General features: G+C 41.4%; 1 protein-coding gene across 1 annotated transcript in view; it reads right to left on the reverse strand.

Annotated features, from left to right (window-relative positions):
• PGR (progesterone receptor) overlaps nucleotides 1–21,851 on the reverse strand; it is a 169,616-nt gene extending 147,765 nt beyond the window's left edge. The window contains exons 1-2 of the mRNA XM_069759186.1: nucleotides 20,108–21,851; nucleotides 6,072–6,220 (exon numbers count right to left, since the gene is read on the reverse strand). Coding sequence (XP_069615287.1) covers nucleotides 6,072–6,220; nucleotides 20,108–21,114 — 1,156 coding nt within the window. The 5' untranslated portion in view covers nucleotides 21,115–21,851. The remainder of the gene's footprint in view (nucleotides 1–6,071; nucleotides 6,221–20,107) is intronic.
• Nucleotides 21,852–23,383: the final 1,532 nt, after the last annotated feature.

The following is a 23,383-nucleotide window of genomic DNA, read 5'->3' on the forward strand; positions in this document are numbered from 1 at the left end:
GGTGAAGGGTGGTCCCCAGGGCTCCCAAGGTAGGGATGATGTGTGGCCAGTAAATAACAGAGGACTCAGGGTTGCAGTCTTTACCTGGTTTACTGTTGGTAGCAGGCCACAGTCCAGGGTACTGGCAACAGGTACAGAAGGAGTCCAGGCAGCCCAGAAACAAGTGGAAATCCCCTTGGCAGGTCAGGTTGGGAGCCTTCCACTTTGCGCTCACTATTAGTCCCTTGCTACCTGAAGTGTCTTCACAAGGTCCTCTTACTTCCCTATCCTGGGAAAGTACCTGTATGGAAGGCAGCTTGAGCCGTTCCTTCTGGGGTCTTTGCACGGTGACTCCAGGCTCCAGAATGCTGCTGTACCACAGGTGCTGTATGGGCAGTTTACGTATAGTCCTATGCCCTCCTCTTCTGTCGCGTGACTTATAGTTTCCAATGACCTCAGGCTTCCGGTACCCGGTTTCTGCGCTCTGGCTTACAGGGGGCCCACTCGCAGCCTCCCTGAGCTCCTAATCACTCCTCTCCCTTCACTGTCTGCTCCAGACAAAACTAACTTCTCCTCCAGACCAGGATGGATATCAGGGAAGTTCCCGCAAAACAGGGTTTTGAGCTCCCCCTTCTGGCCTGGAGTTAGAATGTGTTGACTGTACAGCTTACCTGCCAAAGGAATCCCTCTTGTTTCCAGGCATAGCACCACCCTCCCCGAGAGGAAGGCAGCACTACTGTGGTATCCGAACTCCTGGGGTGCCACAATAATGTCGGAGAGAGCAAAAACCTGAAGGCAACATGAAAAGATTTGTGCAGATTTTCAGCACTTTTCATAATCATGATAAAAGGATGACTGATGACTGAAAGTATGATGGCGCACGCCCTCAATCGATGTAGTCTACTAGCCTTGTTTTCTCGAGTGAGAAGTCATTAAAAACTATTGGCAGGATCACTTTAATTCCAGAAGATATCTTATACACAGTCCTATGCAAAAGTTTTAGGCAGATGTGGAAAAAATGATGGCTGTAAGAAGGATTTAAAAAATAGAAGTGTAGTTTTATTTTTATTAACTAACAAGCTTCAAAGTGAATGAACAAAAGAGAAATGTAAATCAGATCAGTATTTGGTGTGACCATCCTTTACAACAGCATCAGTAATTCTGGAGACATGTAATTGCACTCAGTTTTTGAAAGAACTCGGCAGGGAGGTTGTTCCAAACATCTTGGAGAACTAACCGCAGATCTTCTGTGGACGTCACTTGTGCAAATCCTTCTATCTCTTCCTGTAATCCCAGACAGACTGGATGATGTTGAGCTCAGGGCTGTGTGGGGGTCGGATCATCACTTCCAGCTTTACTTGTTCCTCTACTCTTCAAATGGTTCTTAATGACATTGGCTGTATAGTTGGGGTTGTTGTACTGCCGTGGAATAAATTTGGAGTCTTCGGTTGCTTATCTGATGGTATCAACCCTACCAATCTGCTTCAAATTATTACCAAGTCTGCTACATCATGTTACCAATCTAGCTTCATAGTTTTATCAACTCAGCTACATTGTGGTATGCATCTCCTCTACAGCCCGCCCATCCATCTTGTTCTCATTTGTATCTAGAGGGACTTCAAGAATCCATCTGATGGAAGACAAAACAGACATGTTCCTTGCAATCTGTTCTTTGTCTGTTTCTTTCTTCTGTCATTAAATATTGTAAAAAATTACAATGAAATGGAATTAAAGGCTCCCACACACTTTAGAAAAGCATTGGCCAAAGATGAATTTTACAGGACCAGCTGATTATTTTATATTTATAGTAGCCATCTGACATTCCTAACTTTCCCTCTGGATGAAAGATGTTAAGAGAAAGCAGCAAACAGGTAGGATGAGTTTCGGCATACCCCATCCATTGTTCTCATGGGAGATATAGTGCTGTGTTATGAACTGGTGGTTTAGGAGCAACATGGGACGAGCTTTGAAGGAGGTGGTACCTGTACTGACCGCAGTCCCTAAGCTCAACACAACACTAGAAGTAGCCGTGGGATGCTCCTGTCACTCCCTAGGCACCTCGTCACAGCCTGAGAATTAACTACCCCTAAAGATAGAAACAGGAAAACTATCTTGCCTCAGAGAAAATCCCCAAAGGATAGATAGCCCCCACAAGTAATGGCTGTGAGTGGAGAGGGAAAAGACATACACAGAATGAAACCAGGATGTAGCACAGGAGGCCAGTCTAGCTAGATAGATAGGACAGGATAGAATACTGTGCGGTCAGTATTAAAAACTACAAAAATCTCCACACCTGACTAAAGGTGTGGAGGGTAAATCTGCTTCCCAGAGCTTCCAGCTTAACTTAATTAATCCATACTGACAAGCTGGACAAAACATAGAATGCACAGAACGAATAAGTCCACAACATGTGGACAGAAAAGAGCAAAGCAAGGACTTATCTTTGCTGAACTGGTCAGGATATCAGGGAAATCCAAGAGAGATGTGAATCCAACCAGGAACCATAGACAAGTGGCACTGGCTGAAGGGAAGAGCCAGGCATAAATAGCCGAGCAGAAAGACAATCAGTGGAAGCAGCTGCAGACTGCTAAATCCAAGGAGCAGCCATTCCACTTAAACCCACAGGAGGGAGCCCAAGAGCAGAACTCACAAAAGTGCCACTTACAACCACCGGAGGGAGCCCAAGAGCGGAATTCACAACAGTGCTGCCAGAGGTGTCTGCCAACAGTTAATTTTAATATTGTAGGAAAGAAAGGCAGGCTAGGGTTAACTCTTAGCACTACCGGCCCTGATGCACATGACTAGCTAGGACTAGCACCAGGCTATGTGTTTACCAGTCAGTCAGCTGGGGAAGCTGAGCAGGTTGGATTTGTATTGGAGCTGAAGAGGGAAAAGCCAGAATATCTGTAGAAAAGGCTTGGACAGGCTGCGTGCACCAAACTATAAGTATCATTGGTTGCTATCGATGATACCTGTTTTGTGTGACAAAACTCGGTCTAATCTGGTCTGAAAAGCCAGGATCTGTATTGTTCAGTTAGTGCCTGGATAAGGCTAGGGGTTTATAGTGATAGTTTCGTTTTCATGCTGTACAACCAATGGAAATAAACATTCTTCCATTTTTTATATAAAAACCCTAAGGCTTCATGTTCCAAGTGGCTAACCAAAAGCATGAAACCCTAAAATACCCATGTTTATGAAGTGTTCATAGTAATCTCAGTGAAGCATACATGTACTGGGGAGTAGAAAGATGTACAGTAGCTATTGGCCAACACAGCTTTCTAGGGTGTATGACCACGTTAGGATGCCCTACTACCCTCAATATGTACCTAATACCACACCATACCAGGCAGATGCCAGCTGTGATACACGGACAAGATTTGTCTGTAACATCAGTGACTTCAGCATGATCTGCTATTAAACAAAATAAATGGCCTTCAAATTATGCGATTGCTGATTTGTGCAAGTGCTAGTTTCCATCAGCACCTGAGTAAACATGATAAGTGGGTGATGGGTTACAACAGTCAGGGTCCTTTAACGTGCGCCAACAACCGCCATCAGCCTCCTTCTTAATCCTCCTGTGATCCCCAAAACAAGCTGAGGTTCAAAGGAGAACATCACTTTCTAAATACTCCAATATGATTGCAGAGTCCACTAAGGGGACTAAAATTAAAAAAAAAAAAAGTTTTTAAAAAATGATATACAATTGAATCACCGCTTTTTGTCCTGTTAACAATAAAAAATAATAATATCACCAGGTCTGGAAAAGTCAATCAAAATATATAGTGGGGAAAATACGAATTTGATACACTGACGAGTTTGCACGCTTTCCCATCTACAAAGAATGGAGAGGTCTGTAATTTTCATCGCAGGTATACTTCAACTATGAGAGACAGAATCTAAAAATAAAAACCAGAAAATCGCATTGTATGATTTCTACATAATTCTTAAGTCTGGAAAAACTTGCAAAATCAGGAGGTGTATGAAATACTTATTTTCCCCACCGTATAATTAATGTACCAAAATGGTAAATGTTGTAGAAAAATCAAAATGCCAGAATTTATTGTTGTTGTTGCCACACTTCCATAAAAATAGAATAAAAGGCAATCAAATTGTTGTATGTACAACAAATTGAGATCAATAAAAACATCGGCTCTCCATACAAAAAACAAACTCGCACACAGTTTAATTGACAGAAAAATAAAAAAGTTATGGGTCTTGGAAAATGCAACTGAAACCAAATTTCTGACTTTTTCCCCTCGATTTAAAGAGGACCTGTCATAACGTCATAAGTAGACAGTTTAGACAGTTTTTAGAAGCAAAAGCGTATGTCTAGCATCAGATTCCTCTGTTAAAACAATAAAATCATTATACAAAAAATATATATGAAAAGAAGAAGCGCAGGAGGGGGGACAGAAAACATAAAAAGATATTCACAGAGGTTAAAGGGAATCTGTCACCCCAGTTTTCGGCTATAAGCTGCGACCACCGCCATCAGGGGCTTATCTACAGCATTCTGTAATGCATTCTGTAATGCTGTAGATAAGCCCCCGATGTAACTTGAAAGATAAGAAAAACAAATTAGCTTATACTCACCCAGGGGCGGTCCTGGTGCAGTGTTGTCCGGTCCGATGGGCGTCACGGTCTGGGTCCAGCGTCTCCCATCTTCATGTGATGCCGTCCTCTTCTTTTCTTCCTGTCGTGGCTCCTGTTGAGGGCAGAGCAAAGTACTGCAGTGCGCAGGCGCCTGGCCTCTCTGACATTTCCCGGCGCCTGCGCACTGCAGATTTTTGGTCTGCCCTTAATAGGGCAGCTAAAGTACGCCTGCGCAGGAGCTGCGACAGGAAGCAAAGAAGAGGACATGATCGTAAGAAGATGGGAGGCGCTGGACCTGGACCACCCCAGGACCGCCCCTGGGTGAGTATAATCTAACTTGTTTTTCTTATCTTTCAGGTTACATTGGGGGCTTATCTACAGCGTTACAGAATGCTGTAGATAAGCCCCTGATGGCGGTGGCCACAGCTTATAGGTCAAAAATGGGGTGACAGATTCCCTTTAAAAAAGATGACAAAGACACAATAATCCATGTATCCAGGTATATATAATGGAAACAAGGATAGATTGACATTTTCTCCTACCATTTGCAGTCAATAAAACCCAATAGTAGATCACCCCTCTAACTACCCATGTATTGTAGGTGAGAGCGATGATGGAGGTTTCTCCTTTTCTGGATTTATCCTCCCTTGTTTGCCAATGTTGTAAACCCCATGAATAGGCCCCACCACTGCTCCCGTTCTTCCAGTCCAATGCAGTTCATTGGTGTCTTCAGTTGGCCAGTGATCTCGAGAATAATGGTTGCTGGACCTGAGGAGCCCACTATTGTGTTACAGCCTGGGCTTATAGAAGATCTAGTAATATTTTGTGAGACAAAACTGACCATGCTGCTACTTCACCTACAAAAGCAGTTATTTACCTTCCTGCACAGAAGACAATGAAGGAAAGAAAACCCAACAGCTTGAATCACAGATTGTTGCAAAGAAACATCTTAAATTTATGAACCATGGAAATTATATTTCTACACACATGTGAACGCAGCCTCGACCAACCATGTGCAAGACCATGACCAAACTGACCAGTGAACTTTTCTTTTACTAAAACTTTTTTTCTACTATATCTTCTTCCAGAGGAATGTGCTTACCATTACAATCATCCTTGAAAATCACAGAGAGTTCGCTTTTCGAAGAACTCAAGGCGCAGATTACAAGTAACATATTTAGCGATCTATGTCATAACTAAATTACGCTTTAAAAAAAAAATGGCCAAGGACATGAATTTTAGCAAATGGCATGGGGTACTCACACTAACTCTTCATTGAAGAAGTTGTCTAGTTGATAAAACCCATTTCTATATGGTAAACACAAAGTCGAGGCAGCTCATTATTGATTTCTATGAGGATTACTGGCCATGCTAGAAGTGTCCCATAAAAATGCGATAATAAAAATATGTCGCCAGAGCCGGAAAAAAGCATAAGATGTCAATACTTAAAGCCAAGAAAACCCATTTAAAATCTAAAAATTACAGAAGAGAATTCTTACCTTCTATGGCTCTCTTAAAGAACACCTTACAACTTCCACAGGTGAGGACCCCATAGTGACATCCAGATGCCTCATCTCCACAAATCAAACAGATCTTCTGTGGTAATGAGTCAAAGCCATATTGTGACGTTTGATCGGGATCTTCGGACCTTTGGACATAAAAATAGGCATAATAGTGTGATTATGGAATTCAGTATGGATTCCCAATACCATGCATAGAAAGATAATTCTACTAAGCCCTGGGGATACTGTACTTAGCGATGTATAATCTAACTTCAGAAGCCTTTGTCCTCTGGAGCCTGATAAGTTTTTAAAAAGATATTAAAACATTTTGCTTTGATGTCTAATCACAATGATTTATAAAAAAAAATGGGGTTTCTATTAAAATTTTGTACACATTAGGCTTCTCCATAGACCTCCGGTTGGGTCTCAAAGGAGATAGTGATTTTTGCTAAATACTGCAATATTGATCGGAGGTTCAAGACTCCTAGGAAAACTAAAAAATAAGTGAAAAGTAATTATAAAAAAAGTTTTAAAAACTGTAAAAAAATAAAATAAGCTGTCTTTTCCCAATCCAAAGATAAAAATATTTAGCCATTGTAAGTAAAAGTCCAATTTTAGAAAATATCAAATTAATTAAGCCATACGGTAAATGGTGTAAAGAATAATCAAAACAATTTTTTGACACTGCACCTCCCTCCAAAAATGCAATACAAAGGGGTTGAAATGTCATGCGGCACTGGTCAAAAGTTGTGACGCATTCATGCAATGGTTTCCTTGTCGCTATTGGAATGTGGACATTGTAGATTCAGACTGAAGGCAGAAAAGCCATGAAGGATCACAAATGGAAACATGGAGTAAAGAAACACACGTTAAACAAACTAGAATATGTGTAAAATCTTAGATTCCTTAAAATACCCCCCTTTTACTCTTATGATTACACACACTTGACATTGTTTTTCAAGAAGCTTCATCAGGTAGTCACCTGGAATGGATTCTAATGAACAGTTATCAAGAATAAATTTGAGGATTTTATTTGTGGCCTTCAGAAAGTGTTTGTGACCACCAGGTGTGTTTTGCAGAGGCAGTGTTGGTACACAGCTCCATACAGTGCTGAGCCCTATTCCACAACTGTTCTAAGCCAGAATATGGCAAGGACCACTCAACTCACTAAAGATAAACGAAAGTCAAACACGATTTTAAGACTTGATGGTCAGTCAATCTGGAAAATTGCTTGAACCTTGAAAGTATCCTTAAATTCAGTCATGAAAACCATCAATCATCATAATAAAACTGTCTCTCATGATTATCGCAACAGAACAGGAAGAAGAAAAATGTATTATGCTGTAGAGGATAAGTTCATCGGAACTACCAGCCTCGGAAAATCTAAATTGACAGCACCTCATAAATTATCAGGTAGCGGACGCACCTCAACATAATTGTCCAGAGGAGACTGTAATAAGAAGGCCTTTATGGTCAAATTGCTGAAAAAATCCACTACTGAGGACTGCAAACAAGAAAAGACTTGTTTGGGCCAAACAACACAAGGGCTGAACATTAGATTGTCATGGTTCTGTGTTCGAACCTTTGAGTCTTTGCTTTGTGGTCAGCTTCTCTGTCCGCCGAGCCACAGCAGATACACCTTTTCTATGGGTGTTTAGTCTGTTATTCTTGCTTCATTCTTTATAGGAAAACAGATGTTTTCATTTACTCATTTGTCTGCCCTATCACCTTTCAGGTACAACTTTATGCACTTTACCCCTGCTGGTATTTCCTCCTGGTGATAATCTCATATGGTTGTCCAGCCATGATGCTGTAGTTTAAGCAAGTTAGTGAAAGATCAGCTAGGGTTTATCTATTGGCTGTTTATGTTCTTTACCCTGCATCTAGGTTCTGATTCTTTTTTATAAATAGGCGACATTCTTTCTAACAGTACATACTTGATCCTTTATTTTGCATTTTGTGGTATGTTTTACTTATTCTGGTAGCTTAACTTTTTTCAGCACACTTTCCCTTCTGTAGGTAATTTTCATTCTGTGCTGTCCTTCGGTTCTTTAGGAGGAATGTGAAGCGCTCGACTTCGTTTCAGACAGCATGGGTCTGAGTTGCCATTGTCAAGTTTGTGGTTAGGGCTATCTCTGGTCACACAGGAACCACTAGGGACTGTGTGGTCAGGATTTCTAGTCTGTACAGGAACTGGAAGCGACAGTTGCAGTTTTAGTGTGTTACCTATTTTCCCGAGTGAGTTGATATACTATCATAACCAAGAGCAGTGGTTTGATGAGTCAAAATTTGTGATTTTTGGTAGGAACTATCATATGTTTGCAAGATGCATAAAAGGTAAGTGAATAGGTTTTGTATGTGTTGTGCCCACTGGGAGAGATTGCACTGGGTAAAATGGGGGTATTTTGAGTCTAAGGTTTAATTAACACAGAAAAAAAAAACTTTTTTTTTCCCAAAAGTTCTGAATTTCTTCTATAACTGTAAAAATTGCAATATCATGTGGTCACAGAATTTTTATCATACAATAAAAGCTGTAACAAACCTATTTACATGGGATAATTTGGTGATTGCCGAAACGTGGCTTATTCATGGTGTCACCAGCATCCTAAGTTGTGTGCCCTGCATATAATAGAGTTCTCTGATAAAATCATATTGCTTTTAGTATTATAATTAGTATGGGTAATTGATACTATTAATATATTTAAGCACTAAAAAGTGAGCGAGGAAGATCATTGTGTAACCAGAGAATTTAACACTGCGCCATTATCCTGTATCCTTGTCTTCTGCTCAGTGAATGTTACCACAGGCGAGAAGTCAAGAACAATACTAAGAATCACATTAGATCAAGTGGCAGAGTGACCCGGTCTTAATTTCCTCCAGAATAATAGGTAAAGCACACAAGGACCTCAGCAACAGATGAACCACACGGCAAACACTGGGAATCTCGGAATCTATTCACAATATCTATCTTATCCATCTCAAATTTTTTTTTAAAACGTAAGCCGCAGTCGCAGCAGGGTTCAGTGCAGAAGAAAACACAATCCAAAATGGGGGTTTAATGACCCACGTAGAGAATGGTCATGTTTTGGCTAAGAAGCATTAGTGGTGTAACTTTTAAAGAATTTGTTGGGTGGGCTTGACAACACCGATTCCATCCCATGGTGTACCAACTCTTACACCAGAAAACACTTTAGTGAAGCACTTGGTTAGTACGTGGCGCACCAATAAAAGAGCAGAGAACCAGCTCCATATTGGCGTCATATCCACAGCACAAGGCGCACACTCATTGTACACATCTGGGATATTTATAGCATATCTATATAAATGTCCATCAGATGCAGGTGCCACCAACGGGCCCCATATCTAGCTCAATAATGGAGTCCTGTCGCACGGTGACAGTGATGGCACCATTGGTGAGAATATGCCATAAATATCCCATATAGGAATGACCTGTTAACTTTACTGTATTAAACCACCAAGTGGCCAAAAGCACACCGCCATGTTATTCTATAGGGCTGGTCAGGTGAACGATTTTTGATTTTTGGTCCAACCGTCCATGAGAAAAAGATTTCTACTTTCAGAAGAGACTCTCAAGTCTATGGGTACAAGAGAAAAATTGCATCCTACAAGGATCCTACCTCCATCAGAGGGGCATCCGATTTTATGGCTACATTTCTATTGTAAACCTAGGGAACTGCATGTGATTATGTACTTGTTTTAATGTACTTGTATGAAAACGGATGGCACACGGACATAAGAAACGGAAACATGCATGGCACATGGATGGCGCACAGATGTAAGAAACGGAAACATGGATGGCAGACGGATGACACACGGATGTAAGAAACTGAAGCACAGATGGCACATGGATGACGGCACATGAATGATACATGATGTAAGAAATGGAAACACGGACAACACATGGATGATGCACGGATGTAAGAAACAGAAACACAGATGGCACATGGATGACACATGTATGTAAGAAACGGAAACATGGATGGCACATGGATGACACACGGATGTTAGAAACGGAAACATGGATGACACACGGATGTAAGAAACTGAAGCACGGATGACGCACGGATGTAAGAAACAGAAACACAGATAGCACATGGATGACACATGTATGTAAGAAACGGAAACATGGATGGCAGATGGATGACACACGGATGTTAGAAACGGAAACATGGATGGCACACGGACGACACACGGATGTAAGAAACTGAAGCATGGATGACGCACGGATGTAAGAAACAGAAACACAGATGGCACATGGATGACACATAACACAGATGGCACATGGATGACACATGTATGTAAGAAATGGAAACATGGATGGCACACGGACGACACATGGATGTAAGAAACTGAAGCACGGATGGCACATGGATGACGCACGGATGTAAGAAACAGAAACACAGATGGCACATGGATGACACATAACACAGATGGCACATGGATGACACATGTATGTAAGAAACGGAAACATGGATGGCACACGGACGACACATGGATGTAAGAAACTGAAGCACGGATGGCACATGGATGACACACGGATGTAAGAAACAGAAACACAGATAGCACATGGATGACACATGTATGTAAGAAACGGAAACATGGATGGCACATGGATGACACACAGATGTTAGAAACGGAAACATGGATGGCACACGGACGACACACGGATGTAAGAAACTGAAGCATGGATGACGCACGGATGTAAGAAACAGAAACACAGATGGCACAAGGATGACACATAACACAGATGGCACATGGATGACACATGTATGTAAGAAACGGAAACATGGATGGCACACGGACGACACATGGATGTAAGAAACTGAAGCACGGATGGCACATGGATGACGCACGGATGTAAGAAACAGAAACACAGATGGCACATGGATGACACATAACACAGATGGCACATGGATGACACATGTATGTAAGAAACGGAAATATGGATGGCACACAGATGACACACGGATGTTAGAAATGGAAACACGGATGGCACATGGATGATGCACAGATGTAAGAAACAGAAACACAGATGGCACATGGATGACACATAACACAGATGGCACATGGATGACACATGTATGTAAGAAACGGAAACATGGATGGCACACGGACGACACATGGATGTAAGAAACTGAAGCACGGATGGCACATGGATGACACACGGATTTAAGAAACAGAAACACAGATAGCACATGGATGACACATGTATGTAAGAAACGGAAACATGGATGGCACATGGATGACACACGGATGTTAGAAACGGAAACATGGATGGCACACGGACGACACACGGATGTAAGAAACTGAAGCATGGATGACGCACGGATGTAAGAAACAGAAACACAGATGGCACATGGATGACACATAACGCAGATGGCACATGGATGACACATGTATGTAAGAAATGGAAACATGGATGGCACACAGAAGACACACGGATGTTAGAAACGGAAACATGGATGGCACATGGATGATGCACAGATGTAAGAAACGGAAACATGGATGGCACATGGATGATGCACAGATGATGCACAGATGTAAGAAAGGGAAACACGGATGACACATGGATGTAAAAAACGGAAACACAGATGGCACATGAATGACACACAGATGTACGAAACGGAAACACGGATGGCACATGGATGACAAATGGATGTAAGAAACGGAAACACGGATGGCACATGAAGGATAAAAATTAGCAATAAATTATCCAAGATTTACAGATGGATTTTTCATACGCTCGTCTGCAGCCGCCCAATATTCCACTAAATTACACATTATAGGGTATCCCTTTATATAAATAGGAAAGATCAGTTCAAAAACAGAAACTACACTGAAAATAATGTAGCAAAGTATAAACTTATGGATGCATTAAAAAATGGAGAAAAAGTGAAATTCTAGATGTATGGGCCCAAAAACACAGCTACTGGCAGCAGGTAAAATGATAGAAATAAACAATGTAGGAACATGGAAGACTACAAAGATGATAAGTCACATCTTATATATCAAGAGTGAAGAGTATAAAGACGAGCACCTAAGGTCCCAGATGAAAAGAACGTATACGTATAGGAAATCAATAGGAAATACTCTGCTGCATGCACATCAAATAGTTCTGATTAGTAATAAATGTAATAATAACATTACATAGTAACAAAACAAGGTAATGTAATAAAGGGACAGTTATTTATATAACAGTGGACTCTGTGTGCACTAAGTATAATAATAATTGCCATGATCAAAGACGTCCTCTTATCTATTGTTATACTGCACAAGTGAAAAATGCACGGTGACACACATGGAAATATAAAATAACATAAAAGTAGATAAAAATAAAATATTAAGCCATACAATATGCACTGTAAAAATTAAAAATTCTAGAATTTCCAATTTTTTTTTGCCCACTGTAACTTTCTAAAAAATGCAATACAGAACAATCAATAAGTGGTATGTTCCCCCAAAATGCTGATTATACAAGCTAGTACATGTCCTCACACTGCTCTATCAACAACCAAAATATAAAAAGCTGGATCCAGAAAATAGCAACACAAACCAATATTTTTAAAAGTGAAAACTTAAAGCAAATAATAATTGTACAAACACTAAAAGATAAAAAGAAATAAAAATATCAGTTTGCAATAACGATAGTGGCACTGACCTGGAGATTTGCGCCGTCAGTTCATTTTTATTGTACAGTTAATGCCGCAAAAATTAAACTGAAAAAATAATGGTGGAATTGTGCGTTTCTATCCCAGTTTCTCCACTTTTATAATTCTTTTTTTTTTTTGTTTTCCTGAAAATTATACAGTTGAGGTGAAGATGCCATTCAAAACTACAACTAATCTTGCATATATGTCTATGGCGATGGAAAAATAACACAAACATTTTGATTCTTAAAAGGAACCTGTCAGCAGGATTGTGCTGTGTAACCTACAGACAGCGTCAGGTCGGCACTGTTAGGCCGGCTTCACACTTGCGAGTTTTACGGACGTAAGAGCGCAGAAACTACGTCCGTAAAACTCGCAAAAAATACGGCACAATTATTCTCTATGCCTCTGCTCCTATCTGCCGTATTTTACTGATCAGTATCATACGGCTTTCTACGGCCGTACAAAATCGCAGCATGCTGCGTTTGTCACCGTACTGCGCAAGAAATACGCCAATTAAAGTCTATGGAAGCGTGAAAAATACGGATTACACACGGACAAGCAGTGTGACTTGCGAGAAATACGCAGCGCTGTTAGAGAGAAAAGCCGGCAATTCAGTGCAGTGTACAGTAAAATCACACTGACAGCTTACAGTAGAATAGGTAGAATAAATGTGTACACATAGAATAGGTATATATATATACAGTGGGGCAAAAAAGTATTTAGTCAGTCAGCAATAGTGCAAGTTCCACCACTTAAAAAGATGAGAAGCGTCTGTAATTTACATCATAGGTAGACCTCAACTATGGGAGACAAACTGAGAAAAAAAATGCAGAAAATCACATTGTCTGTTTTTTTAACAATTTATTTGCATATTATGGTGGAAAATAAGTATTTGGTCAGAAACAAAATTTCATCTCAATACTTTGTAATATATCCTTTGTTGGCAATGACAGAGGTCAAACGTTTTCTGTAAGTCTTCACAAGGTTGCCACACACTGTTGTTGGTATGTTGGCCCATTCCTCCATGCAGATCTCCTCTAGAGCAGTGTTGTTTTTGGCTTTTCGCTTGGCAACACGGACTTTCAACTCCCTCCAAAGGTTTTCTATAGGGTTGAGATCTGGAGACTGGCTAGGCCACTCCAGGACCTTGAAATGCTTCTCACGAAGCCACTCCTTCGTTGCCCTGGTGGTGTGCTTTGGATCATTGTCATGTTGAAAGACCCAGCCACGTTTCATCTTCAATGCCCTTGCTGATGGAAGGAGGTTTGCACTCAAAATCTCACGATACATGGCCCCATTCATTCTTTCATGTACCCAGATCAGTCGTCCTGGCCCCTTTGCAGAGAAACAGCCCCAAAGCATGATGTTTCCACCACCATGCTTTACAGTAGGTATGGTGTTTGATAGATGCAACTCAGTATTCTTTTTCCTCCAAACACGACAAGTTGTGTTTCTACCAAACAGTTCCAGTTTGGTTTCATCAGACCATAGGACATTCTCCCAAAACTCCTCTGGATCATCCAAATGCTCTCTAGCAAACTTCAGACGGGCCCAGACATGTACTGGCTTAAGCAGTGGGACACGTCTGGCACTGCAGGATCTGAGTCCATGGTGGCGTAGTGTGTTACTTATGGTAGGCCTTGTTAAATTGGTCCCAGCTCTCTGCAGTTCATTCACTAGGTCCCCCCGCATGGTTCTGGGATTTTTGCTCACCGTTCTTGTGATCATTCTGACCCCACGGGGTGGGATTTTGCGTGGAGCCCCAGATCGAGGGAGATTATCAGTGGTCTTGTATGTCTTCCATTTTCTAATTATTGCTCCCACTGTTGATTTCTTCAATCCAAGCTGGTTGGCTATTGCAGATTCAGTCTTCCCAGCCTGGTGCAGGGCTACAATTTTGTTTCTGGTGTCCTTTGACAGCTCTTGGGTCTTCACCATAGTGGAGTTTGGAGTCAGACTGTTTGAGGGTGTGCACAGGTGTCTTTTTATACTGATAACAAGTTTAAACAGGTGCCATTACTACAGGTAATGAGTGGAGGAAAGAGGAGACTCTTCAAGAAGAAGCTACAGGTCTGTGAGAGCCAGAAATCTGGATTGTTTGTTTCTGACCAAATACTTATTTTCCACCATAATATGCAAATAAAATGTTAAAAAAACAGACAATGTGATTTTCTGGATTTTTTTTTCTCAGTTTGTCTCCCATAGTTGAGGTCTACCTATGATGTAAATTACAGACGCCTCTCATCTTTTTAAGTGGTGGAACTTGCACTATTGCTGACTGACTAAATACTTTTTTGCCCCACTGTATATATATATATATATATATATATATATATATATATATATATATATGTCAGTGAGACACATATATGTATATATATTAATATTTTTTCCAGCGCTATACAGCTTGAAAGCCGGTAATTCAATTACCGGCTTTTTCTTTCTCCTTCCTAAAACCCGACATGATTTGAGACATGGTTTACATACAGTAAACCATGTCTTCTCTCCATTTTTTTTTGCAGATTCCACACTACTAATGTCAGTAGTGTGTATCTGCAAAATTTGGCCGTTCTAGCTCTTAAAATAAAGGGTTAAATGGCGGAAAAAATTGGCGTGGGCTCCCGCGCAATTTTCTCCGCCAGAGTAGTAAAGCCAGTGACTGAGGGCAGATATTAATAGCCTGGAGAGGGTCCATGGTTATTGGCCCCCCCTGGCTAAAAATATCTGCCCCCAGCCACCCCAGAAAAGGCACATCTGGAAGATGCGCCTATTCTGGCACTTGGCCACTCTCTTCCCATTCCCGTGTAGCGGTGGGATATGGGGTAATAAAGGGTTAATGCCACCTTGCTATTGTAAGGTGACATTAAGCCTAATTAATAATGGAGAGGCGTCAATTATGACACCTATCCATTATTAATCCAATTGTAGTAAAGGGTTAAATAAAACACAAACACATTATTTAAAATTATTTTAATGAAATAAAAACAATGGTTGTTGGAGTATTTTATTCTACGCCCAATCCAGTCACTGAAGACCCTCGTTCTGTGAAAGAAAAAACATAATAAACCAACAATATACTTACCTTCCGCAGATCTGTAACGTCCAACGATGTAAATCCTTCTGAAGGGGTTAAAACATTTTGCAGCAAGGAGCTTTGGTAATGCAATGCTACTCCTCGCTGCAAAACCCCGGGGAATGAGTCTAAATATAGATCAATGTGCTATATTTAGCTTCATTTGCGGTGAGGCGCCCTCTGCTGGATGTTCATAGATCGTGGGAACTTACCTAGAAAGCAACCATTGTTTTTATTTCATTAAAATAATTTTAAATAATGTGTTTGTGTTTTATTTAACCCTTTACTACAATTGGATTAATAATGGATAGGTGTCATAATTGACGCCTCTCCATTATTAATTAGGCTTAATGTCACCTTACAATAGCAAGGTGGCATTAACCCTTCATTATCCCATATCCCACCGCTACACGGGAATGGGAAGAGAGTGGCCAAGTGCCAGAATAGGCGCATCTTCCAGATGTGCCTTTTCTGGGGTGGCTGGGGGCAGGTGTTTTTAGCCAGGGGGGGGCCAATAACCATGGACCCTCTCCAGGCTATTAATATCTGCCCTCAGTCACTGGCTTTACTACTCTGGCGGAGAAAATTGCGCGGAAGCCCACGCCAATTTTTTCCGCCATTTAACCCTTTATTTTAAGAGCTAGAACGGCCAAATTTTGCAGATACACACTACTAACATTAGTAGTGTGGAATCTGCTAAAAAAATGGAGAGAAGACATGGTTTACTGTATGTAAACCATGTCTCAAATCATGTCGGGTTTTAGGAAGGAGAAAGAAAAAGCCGGTAATTGAATTACCGGCTTTCAAGCTGTATAGCGCTGGAAAAAATAGTAATATATATACATATATGTGTCTACTGACATATATATATATATATATATATATATATATATATATATATATATATATAGACAGTGTATATATATATTTTTTTCTTTTTGGGACACATGGATCATTTCTATAGCGGTATGCTGGTTTTGCAAGCCTGCGAGAAAACCACGCAGTACGGATGCCATACGGATTACATACGGAGGATGCCATGCGCAAAAAACGCTGACACACCCTGCCTACGGAGGAGCTACGGACCACTATTTTCGGGACATTTCAGCGTATTACGGCCGTAATATACGGACCGTATTTTCATACGCTGAGTGTGAAGCCGGCCTTATACTGATTACAGTGATGCCTGGTGATGAAATCCGTCTTGTGGTTGTTGCTTAATCTTTATCTTCAGTTTTGAGTTAATGATATGCGCGTGCTTCGTGGCGGCCTGTGTGGGGTCTGCATGTGGTGCTCTGATCAGGTATTCATAATGCAAACTGCTGGCAGGTCACTGATCCCTCACTGACTGCCCCCTAGTTTGCATAATGACTATTATATGTACATACTAAAAACAAAAATCCTTCTGCAGGCAGGCACTGGCGGTGGCGCCTGCCCTGCAGCATGATCGCATGTGTACTGTGTATATAATTAATATGTTTGAGGTTATCCTGATATTCCTAAAAAAAAAAAGAAAACCTTTGGAAAATGGTGCCGGCGCAGTAGCAGCTATCTGTGTATATAGCTGTAATCCAATAGCTGCTACTGCACAGGCGCTAGCAGAGCCATCTTCTTAGAGAAAAAAAATGTCCTCCTCCAAGATGGCGCCGCCGACGCCTGCGTAGTAACAGTTATTGGATCACAGCTATATACACAGATAGCTGCTACTACGCCGGCGCCATTTTCCAAAGGATTTCTTTTTTTTTTTTTTTTAGGAATATCAGGATAACCTCAAACATATTAGTTATATGCACATTACATATGTGATCATGCTGCAGTGCAGGCGCTACAGTGCAGGCGCCACCGCCGGCACCTATCAGCAGAAGGTTGTTTTGTTTTTTTTCAATATGTACATATAATATTCATTATGTAAACTAGGGGGCAGGTCAGTGAGGGATCAGTGACCTGTCAACAGTCTGCATTATGAATACCTAATCAGAGCACCACATGAAGACCCTCCACGAGCATATCATTAACTTAAAACAGAAAATAAAGATTAAACAACAACCACAAGACAGACTTCATCACCAGGTATCATTGTAATCAGTATAACGGTGCCGACCTGACACTGTCTGTAGGTTACTGTGCACAATCCTGCTGACAGGTTCCCTTTAAGAAGGGGAAGGAAAAAAACGCTAATGAACAGAAGAAAGGAGTTAAAATGCTATCGCTTTTGTAATTAGACAATGAAACAAACAAAAAAAATCTGCTTCGTCCTTAAAAGGAATCGATCAGTAGAATTAATCCTCCTAAGCCGTCTGTATGGACAAAGGAAGCTGAATAAAATGATACCCTGACATCTGCGATCCGATGTTTTATTCCAAAGAAATTGATGTTTTTCTTAATATATAAATTAGCTGTTAAGATCTATGGGCCGGACATAGATCTCCCCGAGAATCTGCCTCCAGAGATTATTGCAAAGGAAAGGAAGTGTTATTAATGTGAGACATGTAATGACTGACAGTCTGTTCTCCTGATCTACATGTCTCACACTGGTAATGCTCCCTTTTTTTTATATAATCTCTAATAAACTCTGGAGGCAGATTCTCGTGGGAGATCTATGTCCTGCCCATAGATCTTAACAGTTCATTTACATATTAAAAAAAAACCTTGCTTTTTTCTGGAATAAGACACCAGATCGCAGATATCAGGGTCTCATTTTCTCTAGACAACTTAGAAGGGTAGATCCTACTGACAGATTCCCTTTAATCTCCAGGTAATGCTCTATCTTAAGTGATTAAAGGAGATGTGTAACATATGACCCCCAAGGATTTTTTTTCTTCATTTTTGATCACCATAAAAACATCAATATTTAGGTTTTTCTTACAAATATTTAAAGGGAACCTGTCATGCTCCTGGCTTAGAAGCAATATGCAAATTAAACTGGAAGTGCACAGGGGGCGTCAGTGTACTTGGACTTCCCTTTACAAGTATATTGAAGCCCCCCTGGTTCATTTCCATCCTGACTCTCCTCTAGATTTTTCATGACTGACAGATGGGAACCCTATCATTTTTATGAATTAGTGGGGGACAAGCCCCTACAACGCCATACCACGAATACCAAATGTAAAGACCTGCTGTCAACTTCTCTTAATTCTCCATTTTCCCTCACCCTCCTCGGGAACAGTGGCAGAGACTCAGCGCTGGACCTGGGGTGGGTGAGTAAAGCTCAGTATGTTTTCTGTTTTTTCTAACAAACTGCTCCTAGGGAAAGGGAGGTAAGACCCCTTTTAGCTGATAGCGACAAAATATGATCAACTGCTGAGGCAGCTATTGAAATCTATAGGTGTTCATTAAAGGGATATTTATAGGTATTCATTAAAGGGATATTCTATAGTCATAAAAGACATGACTTTGAGATTCTCAGTTTATGCTATACGTGTCTGTGTGCTGTAATTTAGTGGTTGTGATGATTGCTGCAGCCTGTTAGGGGTTTTTCTGGCATGTCGTGATAATTTATACATTTTTAATTGGAAAACTGGAGTCCTTAGCCAAATTTGAGGGAAGGGTAGACACATTTATATACTTATCCGATGGATAGGTAATAAACGTTAAAAAGGGGTTATAGCATTCTGCTCTTTGATGGCAAGCAGTGGGTTAAATTAATAAAATCAGATGTTACTCATCCTTCCCCAGTCCAGTACTGACTCTATACCACTGCTCCAGTCTCTGCTTACTGGCTACACCGTTGACATCAGCGCAAATCACCGCTGCAGTCAATCACTGAGATCACTGGCTCTGCCGACGTAGATTACATGAGCCACTGAGCATAGTGATTGGCTGCAGCGGTGATGTGTGCTGTAGTCATGACGTCACCAGTATAGCCAGTAAACAGAGCGCTGTTCTGGGAGAGGGTGAGTGACATTTGATTTTATTATTTTAACCAAGCACTGGTCAACAGAAAATGGATGGGATAAGCCTTTAATCTACATAAAATGCTATTGGATCACAAAAAAATAGAGCCTGTCTGCCCCGTAAAGGAGATTTCATCATTCCAAAATTTGTGATTCCCAAAAAGATAAAAAAAACTAAAAAAAAAAAAATCTAGCCCAACTAGAGTAAAATAAAAACCCCAAAAATCAATTATTAAAAAAAGTGAGTTTTTTTTAACCAAATGTATTATATGACCTGAAAGGACATAAATATAATATTATAATAAAGCATGATGTTATTTCTAATAATCGAGGTCAATATTTGGGAACACAATGAACGATATTAAAAATGATCTAATATCACAAGTTATTAGTTACCTGATGTACTGGACGTACGGTAGATCAATCTGGGGTAGGAAAGTCTCTCTCACCCTTCCTGCCTGGTAGCCATGCTGTTGTTGCCCATTAAGACTTAACGGCTGGTAGATACCTTGAGTTGGGTTAGAAGAAGGTACAACATGGATTTTGTTTTCAGCTGGTTTACCCCTGTTGGGTCTATAGGCTTGATACTCGGATGCAGACTCAGTTTTGAAAAGGATAAAGTCCAAAGACCGGTCAGTTTCAGGGGTGGCAAGACCAGAAGAGCATAATTTATAATCCTGGAGAAGAGGACTTTCTTCTGTGGGATGAAATAATAAGACCTCAGGTCCTTCCTGCTTGACCTGGGCATCCGCAGGGTGTGAATTGGAGCTCTGTAATGTGTATGAAGCCAACTCCTGTGATGGGATTGGGGGTGAAAACCTTTGCTCATGACCTTCTGGTTTCACCAACTCTGTTTCCTGAGTAGATAGATATAATACATTCATATCCAAGTTTGGCATAGTTATGAGATGTACTTCAGGTGCCAGGGTTGGAGGTTTATTGGGATCAACCCCCAGAACACCACTTTTCACAGATTTCTGGTTCCCAGTAACGTCCTCCAGGCTGGCTTTCTCTTGAGTTATCTTCTTTCCAGATGCTGTGGCTTCTGTCCAAACTTTGATATCTACCATGTCACCTTTGGATTCAGCAACATTCTTAACATCTCCTATGCCTTGTATCTCAGGAATACTACAGTCAGACCAAAGGTGGTGGTGGTGGCTTGATGTAGAAGAGTCCAGGATACAGTCCAGGACATTATCCAGCTCATTGTTATCAGGAGATGGTCCTCCTCTCTTCTCATAGGAGTCTTCTGGTTTCTCATATAGAAGACTATCCAATGACATGTCTTCTGTGACTTCCTGCAAAAAGTCCATCTGGCTTCTGGACCCTCTGACCAAATATCTGATGTCCTCCTTCCCTGGACCCTGAGCCATCTCAGGACTCTGCTTACTTATATCCTCCATGTTAGCAAATAATCTATCATAAAGTCTGAGAATTCCACTTTTCAGATAGCTCCTACTGGGAGAACACCAGGAGATAGTCCTCCAGTGTCCTTCTCTCTGTGTATATGCTTGCCTCCTTCCTCTGTAGCTCTCCAGATGAAACTTGAATTGCCTGTTGCTTGCGCAGGACTTTCTCCTCCTGTGTCTACTGCTTGTATTTGCTCTTCTTTCCTTCCTGTGCCTGTTATGTAGATGGGTTCTACAAAGGTTTCTTGAAATGCTCTGTCTGCACCCTTTGTGCTGTAGACTTTTACAGCTGGCACAGATTTCTTCTCACTGTGCAAAAGACTGGTGCTAAGCTTGCTCTTCTCCAAAACTGCCTAGCTTTCTGTGAACAGAAGATTAGGATTGGAAGGCACCGATCTCTTCTCTCAGGGCAGGAGACTGGCACCAAGTTTCCACTGTACAGCAGAACTCCAGGGTTTGATCCAGAAAGGAGGAGAGGTCACTCTCTGGATGTCTCTCTCTGCTGTGTGTCTCTTCCAAAGTCTCTGCACCCTCTGCGCACTGCTTAGATCTTGGGTTTGCTTTTCATGATCATTTAATTTTTTGTTGTTGTAATTTTGGTCAGTGTTAATGATTTGAGAAGCACTGACAGTGGACCTTCTTCATAACTCCATTGACCTCTTGATATTACCCTTCTCTCTCCTGGCTGCAGGTGGCACAGGGGGTTTCTTACTCCTCCTGGTGATGACACTGAGTAAGTAATTTCATCACTGTTCCATTCGTATGTATTAAAGGGACCAACCTAGTTTGTATGACTGCAGAAATTCTGTTATTAATATTAGACATTTCATGTTGAAAGGAGTATGCAGTGTGGGCAGCTGTCTAGGGCACCATCCAGATGGGGGATTTATGGTGTATCTAAGTGGAGCACAGGGAGGATTGCAATTCTGTACATCACTACATTGTACTGGTGGAGAAGGGGGAAACATGGGGCAATTCTGTACATCACTACATTGTACTGGTGGAGAAAGGGGAAACATGAGGCAATTCTGTACATCACTACTTGGTATTATCGGAGAAAGGGGAAACATGGGGCAATTCTGTACATCACTACATTGTACTGGTGGAGAGGGGGGAAACATGGGGCAATTCTGTACATCACTATTTGGTACTGGTGGAGAAAGGGGAAACATGGGGCAATTCTGTACATCACTACTTGGTACTGGCGGAGAATGGGAAACATGGGGCAATTCTGTACATCACTACTTGGTATTATCGGAGAACGGGAAACATGGGGCAATTCTGTACATCACTACTTGGTATTGGCGGAGAACGGGAAACATGGGGCAATTCTGTACATCACTACTTGGTATTGGCAGAGAACAGGAAACATGGGGCAATTCTGTACATTACTATTTGGTATTGCTGAAGAAGGGGGAAACGGGGAAATGTTGTCTCTGGAGTCGCTCTCCTTCTTGTCTTCATCTTGTTCAGACCCCATGATGAGTTTTCCCATCCACAACCGTCTCTGCAGACTTCTCCGATCTTCCACAGCAAATCTCCACATGATACCTTTAAAGATACCAGTGTCATTATAATGCTTCTGAATAAAAATATCTGCCCTACGCTGAGCCCCTGAATAAATAATTGCCCCTCACTATATTGTCTGCACAAAATATGACCCCCACATTGTCTCTCTCATGGTACATGCTCTTCACACTGACATTCTCCTTTCCACACTGGCCCCTCTTCACACTGTCCTCTCTCTCTAGGGCCCAGTCTCTATACTGTATCCTCTCATCACATCCCTCCTCCTTGGTATACTGTCTCCTCCTGACTGTACTCTAACAGTATTCCCCCATGCTACGCCTGCACTACTCATTCTCTATTCTGTGCCCACTCACTTTTCTCTCCCCATATTGTCTCCTCACACTATTACCCTCCCTTCTCATACTGTCTCCTCTCATATCCCCCTGTTCACCATACTGTCTCCTTATATATTTACCCCTCACTCTCTATACTGCTGGCTGACATAAACTCCTGGCTCCCCATACTGTGTCTGCACACATCCCATCACCCTCACTCCCCATACTGTGTCCACATTCATTTTCCCATCGCTACTCATACTGTGTCCACATACATTCCCCTGTTTGCTCTCCATATTGTCTGCACCCATCTCCCCACTCACCATACTGTGTCTGCACGCATCCCCCTCATACTGTTTTCCTGTCCATGCCCCCATCCCCACTCCAAATCTCGCCCACATATTAAATCTCCCCATCTC

Source organism: Ranitomeya imitator, chromosome 3 (assembly GCF_032444005.1).
Source record: "Ranitomeya imitator isolate aRanImi1 chromosome 3, aRanImi1.pri, whole genome shotgun sequence".
NCBI classification, from domain to species: Eukaryota; Metazoa; Chordata; class Amphibia; order Anura; family Dendrobatidae; genus Ranitomeya; species Ranitomeya imitator.